The sequence below is a fragment of the Staurois parvus genome, unplaced genomic scaffold (genome assembly GCF_062004578.1).
Source record: "Staurois parvus isolate SC_StPar_1 unplaced genomic scaffold, SC_StPar_1.0 ptg000652l, whole genome shotgun sequence".
NCBI classification, from domain to species: domain Eukaryota; kingdom Metazoa; phylum Chordata; class Amphibia; order Anura; family Ranidae; genus Staurois; species Staurois parvus.
The window spans coordinates 1,909,691-1,926,689 of NW_028318448.1; the positions used below are offsets into that span (position 1 = coordinate 1,909,691).

At 38.5% G+C, this 16,999-nt stretch overlaps 1 protein-coding gene across 1 annotated transcript in view; it reads left to right on the forward strand.

The window, feature by feature from the left end:
* Nucleotides 1-16,999, forward strand: part of COL21A1 (collagen type XXI alpha 1 chain) — a 276,488-nt gene that overhangs the window by 232,277 nt on the left and 27,212 nt on the right. The window contains exons 17-21 of the mRNA XM_089694136.1: nt 2,977-3,030; nt 5,148-5,192; nt 5,290-5,343; nt 16,717-16,770; nt 16,881-16,934. Of these exons, the coding sequence (XP_089550262.1) occupies nt 2,977-3,030; nt 5,148-5,192; nt 5,290-5,343; nt 16,717-16,770; nt 16,881-16,934 (261 nt within the window). The remainder of the gene's footprint in view (nt 1-2,976; nt 3,031-5,147; nt 5,193-5,289; nt 5,344-16,716; nt 16,771-16,880; nt 16,935-16,999) is intronic.

Consider the following 16,999-nt stretch of genomic DNA (forward strand, 5'->3'; position numbering starts at 1 on the left):
CTAGGTTAAATGTAGTCTGAATCTAAACCACCACATGTGTTTCACCAACCACTCCAAGGCTTACCATAGAGACTGTGACCCTCATGTGAGAAGCCAAAAACAGCATCTGTATATCAATCCAAAAGCAATCACCAACAGATTTGGTATCTTCCTATCACATCATCTCCAATGTAGGTGGATAGGACCGATCAATCATATGTACAAAAATGTATAAAAAAAAGAAATGCTCCAAAAGTGTAAATCCCATATGAATTAAATATTAAAATGGTTAAAAACACTCACATGCAAGCCATGTATACAAGCGTCTCAAACAAACTATACATCCCAGAATTCCTCCAAATGAGCACATGCATGCACATTGTCGTGATGACCTCCGGCTCAACCCACTTTTTTAATTTGTTTGATATAGTGAATCTTATATATGGTGCTGGCACTTTTTTTTTTTTTTTTTACAGATAAGACACTTCTAGTACAGCATTCTTTTATATATAAATGCTTACCTTTATTGACTATTAGTATTTAATCTTTTCACAAGTACTTCAATAATGTTATTTACTGTACATCACTATTCTACCTCTGTTATTTTAGTTCTCTCATGATAAGAGTTTGCTGAGTCAATAGAAATGACATTTTGTCATTATGACTATTTGTTGTAACATTAATTTTCTGCATCATGATTACATTAACATAATGTTATAGAAAATTATGCAATGATGAATTTGTCTACTACTTTTTTTTTACTTGTACAGTTCGTCTAAGAAGGTTTGCCAAATGTTCTGAATGCAGGTCACTAAAGACACGTGTTTCTTGTTTTATATATTTATGTACGGAATGGGCAATAAATACCTGAGATAAGCATAAAATTAGATTTATGGGAGCAAGTCAAACTTTTTTAGGCACTTGCATTCCTTACCACATACAGTTATGCTGAGTGAACTGACGTGTTTGCGTCACTCTTCTTTAGTTTGGATCAGTTGTTATGACTTTTTCCATTTATCTACACTTTGATATTGCTAGGCAGGTCAATATCATGATGAGCTTTGTAAATATTCACATTTCCCTTATTGCCTAGGGACCTGTCCACATTTAGTTAAACTTGACTACAGAAAACTCAAGTGGATTAACGTATACATAAATAAAATCTCCTATACACCTTAATGTAATTTCACTAGTAATTTTCAAGATTTTTAAAGCTCTGGCTTTTATTGAAGTAATAACTCAAGATTCTGCAATGAAGGTCCTCTTTCAGGTGCTTCCTTTATAGAGTGCCCCAATTGTGCTACTGTGTCATCTCCCTGTCAAATAGGCTTCCAATTAAGAGTTTCCAGTGACCATTTCAAAAGGGTCATGGTCTATCATTTTCACCATCAGAAAGCCTACCCTTTGAAATGCCATACAGTCATTGCTGGAGTGCATGCATGTGAAGTATTTTTTTTAAAATTGCAATAGTTTATACTACACAGTACATTAACAAACTAATGTTTACTTCTACTTTCCATGTCAAAGCCATGATAAATGTTAATTCAGAACAGAAAATAGCCTAATAACATTAATTTTTAGCTCCATCCACACAAAGCGAATGTAAATGCACTTTAACTGAGTTTCAGGGTCTGGATCTGAACATGCAATCTCAGCAATGTCTGGCTGTACTCTTCTCACTGTGCCAACTGTGATGCTGGTCAGCTCCCTGTCTGATTCCTTGGACAATCTTGCCTTGTACCTTGTTTCTGATGAACCCTAAACTCTTTGCTCCTCCAGCAAACTACCTGGTTCAAGCCATTTCTTTGCATTGCCTGTTTGCCAGATTGGGTTCTCTACAGCTGATATCTTGCTCCTTTCACTACTGCTGTTTTCCAGCTTTTACCTTGACTACGCCTTTGCTTGATCCTAACCTGCGACCATTTATTATTGATCTATGGCTTGCTCTTCAAGTACACCTCTGCTGAATCCCAACCTGCAACCACTTGTTGCTGACCTTTGGCTTGTTTACTGATTACACTTCTGCTTGATCCCTACCTGCTATATCTGTTACTGGACCTTGGCTTGCTCAGGGTGGATCTTGGGGACCATGACCTGGCACTAGCACACAGGAAAACCCATTTAAACCAACAGGAGCTCTGGTGAAGACTGTTTAGTGTTTAAACCTTGGATGAGTTTGTGTCATCCAACAGGGTGACCTGCTTGTGTACTTATCTGCTGGTCGGGGGTAGCCGCTCTACTGATTTTTACTGGCCTCCAATCCTGACCCTTGACTGAGACACTGAGTGCGGTTTTTCTTAAATACCCCTATAAGTGTAAGCTACCAAATATTACAAAGTTTATCAGAGTCATGCTTCCTCCCTTTGCTTTTTGAGGGAATCTTTCCTTCAATTAGTATAGAATGTTTTCTTGGTTCTTCACCAATAACACCATTCACATCACAGGCCAGAGAGAAACTTCCCTCATTCCTACAGCCTGTCACTTATTGCCTCCAGATTGTATTGTATCTGCCATGAATTCCCTTGTTTACCATTGCTGCAGAAATATACAGAAATAAACAAATCCTTGTGATTGCTGACTGTCCACCAACAACACAGCTACAATACACTTTTGCTTCATCACTACAATCTGCACTACCTCTACCACACTGTTAAATCACTTAGAAAGTAGGATATCACACTATATGCTCCATATTCGTTGCCTGGTAGTAGCTTTCCTGACAACTTACTTTATTAAGAGTACATATTTATAGCAGCTCCAAGAAATAAAGGTAGGAAGCAATTTACCGAATTTATTAACTTTGTTTGAACAATACTCTAACTTCATACAAATGCAAGCATATGAAGACATCTAAAATACATTTCTAGTTTGCAGAAGTTCCATTTTATATTGTTAGAGGATCTTTTTGGTTTTCGGAAAAGTAGATGGGGTTTGTTTTGTATTCTTTTTTCTTGCTTGCTCTATAATGTTGAACTAATATTCTTTGTATCTATCTAGGGAGAAGAAGGAAAGCCAGGTCTACCAGGAATGGAAGGTCACAGAGGATTGCCCGTAAACATTTATTTTAAAATTATTTAATCTATTTTTTTGCCTTTCTAGTATATTCACTTTTTTAATTCGTATCTCCATTTATAATACATAGGGCATTATAATATTTTAAGAAAAAATAGTCATATTTATTATGCACTTATTAGAGGTTAAAATAATTTCTGCATACTATGTACAAATATGGCGAGCAGGAAGTCAGACATCCTCCCTTTGCAGTTTGTAAGGAAGAGAATTTGCACATCACACAATGGCTCCTGGAGCAAAAATACAATATATTTTCTGCCGATTCTTGTTTTTACAAGTTGGCAGCATGTGTGAAAGAGGTTGCTCAGTATATAATATATTGGCAATAAAAAAAGTGATGGGTAAGAATACCTGCAATAATCATTCAATGTAGCATGCTCTTTTATTACATATATTTATGTTTCCTTTCATTTGTATTTTTTCACAGTATCTGCTAAGCTGTTAGCCTGCCTTTCTTATCTGCTGTGGCAATATCACCAACATTTGCTGTAGCATTTTTTGCTCCAATCTACTCTCTTTCATACATTTGCTGTAATACCTTTTCTCTGCTAATCTTGGAACCCGTAGAATTTGTGTTAACTTGCCAAGGAACCAGTTAGTTTGAACTCACTCATGCTCAGGCTATTCAGGTCCACTTGGAAATACTTCTTTATTTAAAGTGTGTACTTAGGCCTCTTTAGGGATACCCAGGTGCTGGCTCTTGGATGATGATCGCAAGTGCATCCATAATCTTACTGTTAGTTCCTTACTCTTGGATGATGATCGCAAGTGCATCCATAATCTTACTGTTAGTTCCTTACTCTTGGATGATGATAGCAAGTGCATCCATAATCTTACTGTTAGTTCCTCACTCTTGGATGATGATCGCAAGTGCATCCATAATCTTACTGTTAGTTCCTTACTCTTGGATGATGATAGCAAGTGCATCCATAATCTTACTGTTAGTTGTTCACTCTTGGATGATGATAGCAAGTGCATCCATAATCTTACTGTTAGTTGTTCACTCTTGGATGATGATAGCAAGTGCATCCATAATCTTACTGTTAGTTCCTCACTCTTGGATGATGATAGCAAGTGCATCCATAATCTTACTGTTAGTTCCTCGCTCTTGGATGATGATAGCAAGTGCATCCATAATCTTACTGTTAGTTCCTCGCTCTTGGATGATGATAGCAAGTGCATCAATAATCTTACTGTTAGTTGCTCGCTCTTGGATAATGATAGCAAGTGCATCCATAATCTTACTGATAGTTGCTCGCTCTTGGATGATGATAGTAAGTGCATCCATAATCTTACTGTTAGTTGCTCGCTCTTGGATGATGATAGCAAGTGCATCCATAATCTTACTGATAGTTGCTCGCTCTTGGATGATGATAGCAAGTGCATCCATAATCTTACTGTTAGTTGCTCGCTCTTGGATGATGATAGCAAGTGCATCCATAATCTTACTGATAGTTGCTCGCTCTTGGATGATGATAGCAAGTGCATCCATAATCTTACTGATAGTTGCTCGCTCTTGGATGATGATAGCAAGTGCATCCATAATCTTACTGATAGTTGCTCGCTCTTGGATGATGATAGCAAGTGCATCCATAATCTTACTGTTAGATGAACATTTCCTTAATATTTGAAACACGTGAAGGGGTCCATGATACCACAAAAAAACAAAAAGCCATAAATTGGAAATTCCAATCAGCTGTATGTTGCTGGGATTTGTAGTAAAATTGATTTCTATCATTGAAGATAATGCGTGACTATTTTGTAGGGCTTGAGCCAGCTCCTCCTATCTCCTAGTTCACTCTACATCATAAATGTGTTCCAGCCCTTGCACTTCCTAATGCTGTGTGCGTGTTTGTGCACAAGAACCAGATCTTCAAATGGTAAAAATACATTTGGCTGTCTGCTTGACGCTAGCAGGTGGCTCCAATGCTATGCCACTAGTAAATGGAGTACGTTCTGCTTTCTGACAATCACATACATTTGCATAAATACAGGAGATTTTCCATGTTCTACCCCAGGCACATAAATTATATTTGATAATATAATAATATGTGTATGCCATGAACAAATCTAATGTTGAACCTACTCCCTTTCAGGGAATACCTGGAATTCCTGGAAATGATGGTTCAAGTGGAACAAAGGTACATCATACAACTTTCTTTTTTTTTATTTCACTTTTTTAAGAAATCAAACTTATTAAATGAGATCTTCTGAAATGATTATGTGTTAACCTTTTAGGGTGAATTAGGATCTCAAGGAGAACCTGGTACAAGAGGACCTCCTGGAAGTTCAGTAGGTTTTGCAACAATGCCATGCACATGTTTAAAATATGTATATCCACAAAATGTATCAGCGAGATTGTTTTAGTAAATGTTTAAAAAATACTGGCAATAGATTGATAAATGTGGCAAACTTTTCACATAGCATTCTTTGAGGCCCCACTTGCTATCAATCATCAGGCACAGTCCAAACCACTGGCAACAATTAATATTGGCAGAAGCAAACAAGAAAGTCTGTCAAATAGGTTGCTGGCATCTAAAACTGAGAATTTGATTGACAGATTTGAAAGCAAATGAGCTATACTTGCAGTGATTCCTACATAGTTTCAATTACAAACACACACACACACATATATATATATATGTATATGTATAGTGATGCCGTTGTCACTACTTCTGTCAGCTTTGTAACAGAAGGAAAGCTCCCCCATCCCTACAGTAAACCACTGCACTCAGCGCAGTCACCCCTCCTGCACACCCCTTCTTCCAGGCAAGCCGGCAGCTGCAGAACTCAGAGTAGGCAAAATACAATTATGTCTCCACTTCTAGCAGCAGAGCGGAAAAACTACATTTGCATATTTCTAGCACCTAAAGTATGTTTGTGTTGGGGTGCAATATATATATATATATATATATATATATATAATATATATATATATATGGTCATCATTGAAATTTAAGATTAAGCACTCCCTAAGACATGGTTTATATCAATGAGTCACTTGTGAGACTGATTCACTTGCAAGTGTAAATTACAGCTTCATCTATAGAACCTATTTTCGTTAACCGCTTCCCCGCTGCCCTATAGCAGAAACATATATATATGTATACATACGTGATTTTGCAGTTTCGGGTAGGGGAGCGTGCACGCCTCATTCGCGCCCTACCCATGCCACCATTCGCAGCCTCAGCTGTCAATCATAGGGTTCCTGCTGGTGATTTCTCAGCAGAACCCGGTGATTGCCGATTATCTCCGATGGGGGAGAGACCCATGTATAAACAACACAAATTTCTCCCCTGTCAGCTCCTGCATAGCAGAGCAATACAAAGCAGTGTGCTTACAGTGAAACACAGCACACAGCCTCATAGTAAAACAGCACACAGTTAACCCTTTGATCACCCCACATGTTAACCCCTTCCTGCCCAGTGCCATTAGTACAATGTCAGTGCTTTTCATTAGTACTGATCACTGTATTGGTGTCACTGGGGATGTCAGTGACACCAAGTCTTCAAGTCATTAATTAATTTATGTGACCCGAAGTCCCACTATAAGTCGCTGATTGCCACCATTACTAGTTAAAAAAATAAATTCCAGTATATATACCGCCATTTGTAAATGCTATACCTGTCACATAAATTAATTAATTTACACATAGTGGGATTTTTTTTTAGCAAAGACATATAGCAGAATACATTTTGGCCTAAATTTATGATGAAATTTGATTTTAAAATTTTTTTTTTTACTGGACATGTTTAACCATTTGCCGCCTGCCCTATGGCCGAACGGCGGGCGGCAAATGTCATCAGCGTTCCGGGTGGACGCCATATGGCATCCTCCCGCACATGCGCAGATTGAGCTCCTGCAGAGCGGCTCAGCGGCGCGATCTGTCACTGGCCGTGTACCTTGGACACGGCCGATGACAGATTTGAGTATCGGCCCCGTTGCCGGTACCATGTGACCTGCTGTGACCAATCACAGCAGGTCACATGACAGTTGTATACAATGGATGGCTTCATTCATGCCATCCATTGTATACTACTGCCTAGCTGTGAATGGTCACAGCTAATCACATGCACATGTCATGTGATTAGCTGTGGCCAAATCACAGCTAAGCACAAAAAAAAACAAAAAACAAAACCCTGGATGAATCGATGTCATTCAGGTAAATGCTTGCTTATAGCAAAGTAATTCTTTGCTATAAGCAAATTGTGTAAAAAAAAAAAAAACATATACTGATCACTTCCCCAAAGTAGTACAATGTTACTATGGTAACATTGTACTACTTTGGTCATAGTGAAATATGAAGACAAAAATCTTAAAAAAAATAAAAAAAATGTAATAAAAAATAAAAAATAATAAAAAAAAAAAAAATATATATATATAATTTTTTTTTCATACTGTCACCAGTTAGTGTCCCTGATCACCGCCATGCCAGTTATATGATGACGCTGTACTGCACTGGTGACAGTATGTAAAAAACAAATAGTGAAACTAATTTTTTTAATTTTTTAATTTTCCGAAAAATTATGACAAAAAAAATACCACTTCAAAAAACTCGCCATGCCTCTTATGAAGTACGGAGGACTGTCTACTTTGCAAAAAGGGGTCATTTGGGCTTTATCTGTATTGTTCTGACATTCTTGGACCTCAGGAAATTAGATTGGCCGTCAGTACTTCAGGATTGATCAATATTCAGATCTATACCATAATTTGTGAACTCTATAACTTTCCTACAAGCTAAAAAATACATCCTAATTTGGGTTATTTTCACCAAAGACATGTAGCAGAATACATCTCGGCCTAAATTTATGAAGAACAATTATTTATTTGCAAACTTTTATAACAGAAACAAAGAAAAACTTTTTTTTTTCAAAATGTTTGGTCTTTTTTTGTTAATTTATCAAAAAATAAAAACCCCAGTGGTGATTAAATACCACCAAAAGAAAGCTCTAGTTGTGTGAAGAAAATGATAAAATTTAGTTTGGGTACAGTGTTGTATCACCGCGCAATTGTCATTCAAAATGTGAGAGCGCTGAAATCTGAAAACTGGCCTGTGCAGTAAGGTGTAAAATTGCCCGGTATTGAATTGGTTAATAGCAAAAAGTCAAAAATATTTTTTATCAAAATTTGTTGGTCTTTTTTTTTTTATAGCACAAAAAATAAAAAATACCACCAAAAGAAAGCTCTATTTGTGGGGAAATTATACATCAATTTAATTTGGGTGAAGTAAATTGTGAGTTAAAGTAAACTAACGCTGTATCACAAAAAATGGCCTGGTCAGGAACGGGGGTAAATGCTCTGGAGGGCAAGTGGTTAACAGATTGTAGGGCAGAAGCAAAGACACCTGTGTATTATAAAAAAAGTCTATAGCACCTCCTGGTGTTATATCATATTTAACTGTATGTGAAGGTTCTCATTTTCCAGGTCATGGTATAGTACTAAGAACTCAGTAATTCAGATAGACTTGTAATTTTGAAGACATTTCAGCGTTCATTCAGTTGGCTTTCTTAGTTCTCACAAGTGTCAGCAACATACCCAACCATACATTTATAGCTACATGTGTGACTGCATCACTTTGATCCATTCAGCATGGTGTCATGTAATGTGCCATGGCAGACAGTGGTTGCTCAAGAACACCTCAATTTGCATGAAATTTTGTGAAACCAATTTGTTCTTTTTCTATAAACCATGAACATCAGGACAGGTGGCAAATGTCTAGTGTTCATGGTTAAAAGTGTGAACTGTTGTGAAATCACCCAGGGTAGAAATGTTAAAAATTCTATAAGTAGGGAGCCAGTCATCAAAATAGCGAAAGAATGCAGAATCACCATGATATCCCAATGGAGGCCATGGTAATATGGGGTGATTTGTGTGCCAAAATATCATGCTCCTGAAAATGACATATTTATTTCATCACTAAAAGATCTGTTAAAAGTTGTTGTCATCAATAATAGTTACAGAGCCAAAATGTGCAATGAACAATGTGCAAGGTAGAACGTATGGATCGGCGCATTTCACCCAGAGGAGAGTGCTTCTTCAGGATCCATTTTGTTGTTCGTTCATTATGACAGTATAGCTATAAATATAGATGACCAAGATAAAGAAACAAATATATATTGGATGATTAACCACCACAATATAGGAGTATGAGGAATGTGACCCCACTACACCAGTTATAATAGGATCGACTAGCAACAATTCCCTATATAGGACACAGTAATGGGTTACAGAAAAATAATGTGTGGATCAAAATGAGATATAGCCTGCCGTATGGAAGATGAAATAAAACACGTGGGGGTCTACACCCACTCAATACAGACCAGCAGTAGCTAGTCCATAAGAGCCAGCAGAATATCACCCATACGCTGTTATTTTGAAGGATAGCACACAGTCCCACATCTCAGGAATGCCACAAAATGGCAGTAGCTACCACCATTATCCCATCTTCCATACAGTGGGCTACATTTCATTTGACCTATCACTGGTAAAAATTTTAAAACACCAGGGTGAAGTAGGTACGTGCTTGACATCTGAGGTTGAAGCTTAACCTCCAATGTCCACATCATCACATCATGGACTTACTCCTAGCAGTTTGTGCATTGTTCCCTCAGTGAAAAGTCATAGAGATATTAGGATTTTAAAGAGGATTCAAGAACAACTGCTTAATAGTGTGTTGGACCAACCCACTTCAGAAATGATGCTCTGGGACAGAAAGTTGATGGTATTAAACTGTTACTAAACCCACAACAGTAAAATCAGTCTGTATATGCAGTAAAGCATGCTTGCTATACTCACTGTGGAAAATAAAGCCTTAATCCTCTGCATTGTGTAAAAAGGCTGTTTGATCCTTTCTTCTCTGTTCCTTCCCTTTTTCAAGCGACTACCACTTATCTCCAGACTGAACCGTAGGCATGCACATGCTCAGTTTGGCGTGTATTGCTAGAGATATTTTTGTTTCTTGGGAGAGTGCATGTAATCAGCAAAGGGCCAATCAGCACTGAGGTCAGAGGATCTGTATCCACCTAGAGCAGAAAGAAAACTCCTCTCACAAGCTTTAGCTAGTGCTATGTTGGACACAGATAGAAGTCACAAGACTGCTCTAACTGCTGATGAGAAAAGGTATTTAGCAGTTTATATTTATTAAAATAATTGCACTTCCATGTTCTGTGTACTGTGGGAGACCAGATATAGTGGGTTTAGTAACACTTGAAACAGAGTTTAGCAACACAACTACCTGCTGAGCTAGAAAGCATGGTCATTATTACAGCATACTCAACTAGCCCATAGAAAGCAAGCTCAATTAGCCCAGTACACCAAGGGCAATTAAAGAAAGATCAAGAAGTTCACCATTTTGCAACTATGGACCAGCAATAATACAAAAAAGAGAAGTTAAACTGGAGAAGAAAGAATGATAGCAGAACATTAACAATGGACCCCTCTACCTGTTTTAAGGAAAAGATAATGGACTGTCTATACCAGCTGTAAAAGGAAAAATCTATTGATCCAACCTTATATCACTGCTTCTATCCTGGGTAAATAACAACACGAATAAAAAGTAATATTGGTGTGGCGCTACAATGCACCTTCCTCACATAGCACTTAATATTTGCTCTATTGTGACTAATAGATGAATATACCCCAAAAGCAAATGTATATAAAAATATATAAAAAGATTATAAAAAATTAAATATTGTATCAACCTGTACCCCAATACCCCTCCCTCCAATGGTGTATAAAATAATTATTCAGTTTAAATATATGGAAACGTGCCTCTGACTGCACATGCATGCATTAATTTCCTTCCCAGTATTAATTTACTTCCCAGCAAAACAACAGTGTTACTTTGACTTCCAGGGACCTTCCCACACCCTGCGTGTAGAGAAACAGCTCTGCTCCTTCAATAATTTTAAAAACCTGGTGATTTTGGCAGGGGGTAAAAAAGATATTTCTTGCTATAGGAACAAAGTACAAGAACAATATGGGACATGCTCTTCAGCAGGAGAAGGAGGTTTGAGGTTACATTTTACAAGTGCCTGGACATACCCTTTAAAGGAAATGGACTTTCTTTCAAGGAGATGAGGTGCACAGGTTGGACAGAGATGACTGGTTTACAAGTGCCTGAAGGAAATCATCTTGGCCATACTGGAATAACTCCTTCTGAACAGGAATGGGGGTCTTCAGAAATTGAACTTGCACAATTAAAGCGGAGTTCCAATTAAAAAAAACAAAACAAAACAAAAAACTGTAGCTGCTGACTTTTAAAATACAGCCACTTACCTGTCCCTCGATCCAGCGGTGTCTTCACCATGGCTGGTTTCACTGGCCGTCTTCTCTCCCTGGCGCTGGCATCTTCAGTGTGCGCACACTGCTGTGACGGCTTGCGGCTTCGCAGCCGGGTGCCCACTGCTCATGTGCGAGAAGAGCTGCACTTTGTGTCATGTGTCCCAGAAGACTACGGGGAGGGAGGGGGAGGACAAGTTACGCTTCCGATCGCCCGAGGCGATCGCAGAGGAAGTGGGAGCGGATACCTGTTGAATTTTGGGTACCCGCTCACTCCCCAAAGGTGCCAATCCTTAATGGGGAGCGGGCGACAAAGGCTTAAAGTGGAACTTCCCCTTTAACACCTTTCCAAGATTTTAGGTCATTATAGTGTTTGGATTATGAAAGAGGACTGGATGGTTTCACAAATCTTATCCCCCCATTGTATTCTTGGCCAATCAAGATCTGCCTTGATACATTGCACGATACTGTAGTGATTTAACCTCCCTAGCGGTATGATTATTTCAGATTTTTGGTGCTGAAAGCGGTACCATTATTTTGCATGGAAATATGTAGTTTTTTTATTGTAGGCTGTAATTTTTAGGAATAACTCACTTAAATCTGTCCGAACAAGAGTCTATTAAACATCCCGGGTATGATAAAATTTGAAACACAAAATCATAAATTATAATTTAATAAATAATCATAAAAAAATAATAATATAATAATATTACATTTAATTCAATAATATAATCAAACCAAAAACACTGAAATTTGAAATATAGCGCCAAGTTCGCACATCACTGAGCAAAGTCGCAAAATTGTTTTCAGTGTCTGATGACGAATTTCTCCACGAATCATTATCACTCAATTCTGCAAGTGGTTCTAATTTACTATCGCTGTTCTCTAGCTGATCTAAACCCGCTTTTGACCTAAAGGGACACTTTTTGGACACCATGGACTTTTCTAAGTTTCCAGGCAGAAAGAACATTCAAAATGCAGACAGGGGACGGGACAGAGCACTAGGGACAAAATGTATGTGAAATGGGTTGAAACAGCAATGTTTTACTATGTAAAATCGTTTTGAAAAAAATGACATTTTTTTAAAATTTTCAAATTTCCCGACGCCGCCGCCCGTACATCCCGACGTCACAGGGACCGGAACACAGGAGCCGGATGCCGGCATCAGCCGGAGGAGATGGCTGAGGATGCTGCAGGGGACACATCGCGGGAGCGAAGGACAAGGTAAGTGCTGCAGGGACTCCCTATGCAGCGCCGCATGGTAAGCCCGAGTGTAGCTCGGGGTTACAGCTTTTGGTACAGACATTTTACCCCGAGCTACACTCGGGAATACCGCTAGGGAGGTTAACTTAGGTGACTCATTTATCTTTGTGGCTGTAAATGCTGTTGGAGTATGCACCTGACACTCATTAGAAAAGAGACAGCTACTTGGATGAATGGTGAAATGCCCTGAAAATTACAGAACATATTTAGCTAAATTTAAACAACTATGTATAGCTGTACAAAGAACTGCTTTGCAACACCTCTTAGGCAGTATATCACTACAGACTAAAAGTGCATTGAGAATTTTTGTAATTACCAATGAACTCAGGTCTAATCAAATATTGTCTAAATAGAGGAGATATGTTTTCTTCTTGAATCTTGGTGTGCTATGTGTAGGTCTTCTAGGTCTGGGCAGTAATCCAGTGTTAGTCTTTGCCTCTGTGCAGGAGCTACCTGTACTAAGACCAGACATTCCTGCTCTCAATCCCTGCACAGGGTGACTGGTCATGCATTGGCTCTCTACTTTAGTTTTCCACTGGCAGTCTGCAGTGGATGAGCCTGTTGGTCCCTTCCATGGCTCTGCTGTCTGCACAGATTATATGCATCATAGTGATGATATCACTACTACTTTTACAAGGTAATACAGCAAACTCTGTACTCGGGATGGACTCGGCCAGGGTTATGGTAACATCACAAATATCCTGGAAAATGCACTCCTTGCTGCCCTCAACGGACCAGGGTAGTCCAGTGTCACTGGATACAAAGAAAAACAGAGTCTGCACCAGCCTAGAGCATTATAATAAAACATTTATTGGAAGGATAAAAAGTAAGTATTGTACTCACAATAGGCAAACAGGTCAAAGGCACATTATTATTTTTTATTATTATACAGGATTTATATAGCGCCAACAGTTTGCTCAGCGCTGTACATTGTAGTGGGAGACAGTACATAAGACAGTACAGTAACAATACAATTCAATACACGAGGGGTTCAAGGGCCCTGCTCCTTGGAGCTTACAATCTAGGAGGGAGGGGATAGTGGTACAGGAGGAAATAGCTGTGGGGGATGGAGTGGTAGGAAGAGTGGAGGAGTTCAGTAATTAGCTGAGGGCAGGGTAGGCTTCCCTGAAGAGATGGGTTTTCAGAGTGTGCCATCACATCACACTAAATAGCGGTCTGGTGGCTCTGAGGAAGAGGTTTAGACCTTGAAACGCGTTAGCCTGTTGGAAGTCCAGGGTTCCATTTTTTTTACTTATATGCAATGTGGATTGGACACCGCTGTTTATAGTGATGTGCCTTTGACCTGTTTGCCTATTGTGAGCACTATACTTACTTTTTATCCTTCCAATCAATTTTTTACGATAATGCACTAGGCTGGTGCTCCCTCTGTTTGTTTTTCTTTGTATCATTTACAAGGTAATAGCTGGGTTTGCAAAGGCACATAGTGTACACAAAAAGGGTTTATAGCCTATGTGGCTATTGAGGAATATACTTAAATTAATGTTTTTGTAGTTTCTGGAGTTTAGCTATAATGCATTTTAATGATTTCATAGCTTGTCAATTTTAATTTATTCAGTGCTGTTACATTTTCATATCATTGTACTTTAATTAGGACAACTGAAGCTCTAAGTATCCTATACCCTTTTTTAGCATCTGTTGCTATTGTTGGATAGGAAAAGTAGATTGAAATAGCAATATGAATAACTACATTAACTCCAGATGGAACAAGACATGGGGAATTCCCTTTTGGAAATTTTGACTTTGGAATAAATGTTTTCTATTCCAAATTATTCTTGGAAGTAACAGGCTAGGTTCTAAAGAGACACAACTAAAGTGTTTATAGATGTCTTAACAAAGAGTGTCTCTGGAAGATGCATTAAAGGAAAGCCCAAAAAAAAGTGTGTGTGTATTCTGTATATACAATATATATATATATATATATATATATATATATATATACACTGTTCAAAGAAATTAAAGGAACACTTTGAAAACACATCAGATCTCAATGGGGAAAATTATCAATCTACAGAGGACTGAAATCAAAGTGAAAAAATGATGCATCAGGCTTGTCCATTTGGCTGAAATTTAATTGCAGCAACTCAAAATGGTACTCAGTAGTTTGTGTGGCCCCCACGTGCTTGTATACATGCCTGACAATGTTGGAGCATGCTGTAGAGGTCTGTGTATCTTTCCATGGATATGCCTTCCCCCACCTTCACTGACCCCCCACTAAAACGGTGATGCTGAACGATGTTACAAGCAGCATAACATCTCTATGGCTTCTCCAGACCCTTTCACATCTGTCACATGTGCTCAGGGTGAACCTGCTCTCATCTGTGAAAAGCACAGGGTGCCAGTGGTGGACCTGCCAATTCTGGTGGTTCAATGGCAATGCCAATCGAGCTCTATGGTGCTGGGCAGTGAGAAGAGGGCCCACTAGACGATGTCGGGCCCTCAGGCCACCCTCATGAAGTGTGTTTCTGATTGTTTGGTCAGAGACATTTACACCATTGGCGTGCTGGAGGTAATTTTGTAGGGCTCTGGCGGTGATCATCCTGCTCCTCCTTGCACAAAGGAACAGATACTGGTCCTGATGATGGGTTAAGGACCTTCTACTGCTCTTTCCAGCTCTCCTAGAGTAACTACCTGTCTCCTGGAATCTCCTCCATGCTCTTGAGATTGTGCTGGGAGACACAGCAAACCTTCTGGTAATGTCACGTATTGATGTGCCATCCTGGAGGAGTTGGACTGTCTGTGCAACCTCTGTAGGGTCCAGGTATTGCCTCATTCCACCAGTAGTGACACTGACCTCAGGCCAAATGCAAAACTAGTGAAAAACAGTCAGAAAAGATGAGTAGGGAAAAAAATGTCAGTGGCCTCTACCTGTAAAACCATTCCTGGAGCTGGTTATATGTCTGTTTTAAGCGACGTTTGTGAGTGCAATTTTATTGTATTTTAAAATACACTGTTGAATAAATCCTGCTACACCATTGGCAGTTTGGCCTCTCTTTTTCTCCTTCCCCTTCTTCTAAATTAAAAACATGTGTGACTTCGAGCTGAAGTACTGTAAACCACATCAATTAGTCTAGGTTGCTTGTCCATGAATGTCTCACATCTGCTTGTTATCAGTGAATATGCTGAAAACAGTTTTATTTAAGATTATAATAGATATTACTTAAAAGAAGGAAATAGCCATTTAGTTATCAGTACATACTGAGTTGGAGGAATAGCTTAATAAAACAGGGCAATTAGAAAATCCCAACTCCAGGCACAATTGTTTATTTAGTTTTGGGTAACATGGGTAAAGTTTAAAGCCTTTGTCAGGTGTTTATTAGCAACTATGTGCTTATTATGGAGATGGGGTCAGAGACAAAACCAAAAACTTGACAAAAATGTAAACTCTATCCCAAATTAAAGAAAACATTCTGACTAGAGTTAGCAGCATAATATTTTAAGGGCATTTACCCTTGGGGCCACTATCAGACTTATTCAATAAAAAATTACAAATAGCACAGCCCTAGATGCAAAATATACTAAGCAACCAGAATCAGCCTTGTGCAAGTCATTATTTAACCAACTCCTTCTGCATTGATTTTTGAACCAGCTTATTTACTGTTGCAAGTATCCTTTGAATTTGTATTGCACTGCCACTGAACCATATCAATATGTTATGGTCTATGCCTCTGTATTTGCTTCTGACCACAATAAAGCACCCCTGTTTTGTAAAGAAAAAATCAGCCTTGTGCAGGTCTGATTTTAGGTGACTTTTGAATGGTTGCAGTTGTTTGCTGCCCATCACTCCTTAAACAGTTCATTGAATAGGCCTACCCCTCTCCTATCCCCTGACTTTTCCCAGGACTGTGACCTGCAGTTCTAAATTTACTTAGATTGCCACCTGTTGTTAAAATATAGACTGGCTAATGTAATCATAAAATACAATAGAACCCTGTCAGAACCATTGTATCTGGAAGATGATACACAGCAGAGAGCTGTTCTTAAAAAAAAGTATTTTTATTCCATTTTAGGTTTTTTGCAGCTAAGTGTTATTTGTAGAACCATCTAACATCATATGGGATTTTGCATGGTGACTTAAACTCATCTTTTATTGCTATAATTTAGGGAATACCTGGACCAGAAGGCTTACCTGGAATACCAGGAATACCTGGACAAAAGGTAATACCTTTAGTCAACTTACTGCTACAAGTTTAACTATGTAATTTTATATGACATTTCAAAATGAATTTAACAGTTATATAGATGAAAATAATCAGATTTCCTTTTAGGGAAATAGAGGAGATTCTGGAGTACAAGGCAAACAAGGTTTATCAGGAGCAAAGGTAAGTTAAAAATCATTGCATACATGAGTGTCTTTATTTGCTTTAACATAATTTACATTTGTGCA